A 2092-nucleotide genomic window follows, 5' to 3' on the forward strand; every position below is an offset into this window, starting at 1 on the left:
TATATAGCACATGACAGGCAAGAAGCATTGCCTATCGAGAGAGACTACGTTGATCCGAAAATAGCGCAGAAAGTATCAATCAGTACAAAACAAAGAGGGGGCAGCACTCACCGTGTTATACTCGGGATGCTTCTCCAGGGCTGTTTGCAACGCCCTGTATGCACACTTCAAGCCGCCTGTCAATAAGATAAAGAAAACAAACAATAAGATATAGAAACTGTGTGGTTAAACACAAAGAAAGGTTTGCGCATCAGCGTATGTACTCATATTGGGATGCGGTCATATATATAAATATATATATATATATACATATACATATATATTTTAAGACAGTATACGTACGCGATGCACCAACGGACAAGCCCCGCTACTAATCGCTATTACAGGTTGCACTTATATAGTCCGTATTTGTAGACGTCACAACCTTCTCGTAAGCTATGCACATGTACTTGTACATAGTGGTAGTGTACTGCATGCGCTATTTGCCATACGCACACAGCGCATACCCGACGACAGCTCAACATCGGCGAATTGCACCAACCACCAGACACCGACCCATCCCCTAAACTAACACACCTCTTATTGGTCAAGGAGTGACCTATTCCTCCCTACTGTGGACGTACTCAGGTGCTAATCTCTTATTGGTCAATGAGTGACCTATTCCTAACTACTGTGGACTGACTCAGGTGCGAGTACCGCAATAGTAGAAGTGGCAATAGAACTCACAACTCATCTCATCTGAACTAACACACCTCTTATCTGTCCACGAGTGACCTATTCCAAATTACTGTGGATCTGACCCAGGTGCTAATCTTTTATCTGTCCACGAGTGACATTCCTATTACTATAGAAATGCTCAGGTGCTATTCTCTTATCTGTCCAAGAGTGACCTATTCCTACATACTGTGGACTGACTTGGGTGCGAGTACCGCAATAGTAGAAGAGGCAATAGAACTCACAAGTCATCTCATCTGCGCCACCACCGCAGTCAGCGGTGGCCATATGGATGGGGGATGACTCATATTTGGCATTCATTGCTATCGCCCACAGTGTCAGTAGACTTATGATACGAGTATACAAGCTACGATGCACCCAGGGCAAGGAGTGTGACGGTGTGTATATATAACCACACTCATATGTATACTAACGGTAAACAACTACACGTACACACACAAAGGAATCGGTTGTCATGGGGACACCGCCTATTGTAACGATCATACCAACATAGCACTCCAAACACACCTTGTGCATATGTGAACAAAGCACCTACATATACATATACCTACATAGGTTTATGTGTAATACAGGTATGTGCATTGGTACATGTACATGTATAATACAGGTATGTACATTGGTACATGTACATGTCTACGTGGGCGGTAGCATCCATCGTATGCAACACACACACCCGCAGTGAGTGCAGATGCGACAATCCCACACCAATACCACCGATAGACTCCCACCCACAGACAACTATGCTGCACTTGCACCACATGGTGTCAACATGCACAGGAGATGCAACCGCTAGACAAATACATGCAGAACTCACACAACAACCTTCTGCCAATGTCAGCAATGTTACACACGCAGAGCCATGACAACACCATATATATATATATATTTATATACATACACACATATATACATATCCTACCAATATCAGCAATGTTTTCTCCCTGAGTGAGGTCTCCGTTGACAAACTGTCCTGGTGCGACTTCATAGGCGGAGTACTGATCGATGATGGGCTGTTTGTTCTTTGTAAAGCTACAGCGCACAGTTCAACCACACGTGCAAATGAGCATTTAGATCAGGGTATGGGCGGGCGACAAAGTAAAAGGAGGTCAGTTGTAACGCAAAAAAAGAAAGACTATATCAATACACAAAGTGTCTGTGAATGGGATGTTTTAGGGTTTAGGGGTTTATTCTTTGTGACAGTGTACCTATAAAACAATGCAGAAGGTCTAGGGTTATAGGGTTTAGGGTTTACGTTAGTTGGTGGATAGTATACGCTCCTTGGCATAGGCCAGATACGTTGCTATGCCAAATCGGTATTACATACTACAGACAACCATTCAGTGTTATATATACACTT

General features: G+C 43.4%; 1 protein-coding gene across 1 annotated transcript in view; it reads right to left on the reverse strand.

Moving 5' to 3' along the window:
• Positions 1–1767, reverse strand: part of SARC_08243 (hypothetical protein) — a gene marked incomplete at its 5' end in the record, with an annotated part of 5919 nt that extends 4152 nt beyond the window's left edge. Inside the window, 2 exons of the mRNA XM_014297790.1 lie at positions 112–176; positions 1655–1767. Coding sequence (XP_014153265.1) covers positions 112–176; positions 1655–1767 — 178 coding nt within the window. The remainder of the gene's footprint in view (positions 1–111; positions 177–1654) is intronic.
• Positions 1768–2092: the final 325 nt, after the last annotated feature.

Source organism: Sphaeroforma arctica (genome assembly GCF_001186125.1).
Source record: "Sphaeroforma arctica JP610 unplaced genomic scaffold supercont1.723, whole genome shotgun sequence".
Lineage (NCBI taxonomy): Eukaryota > Ichthyosporea > Ichthyophonida > Sphaeroforma > Sphaeroforma arctica.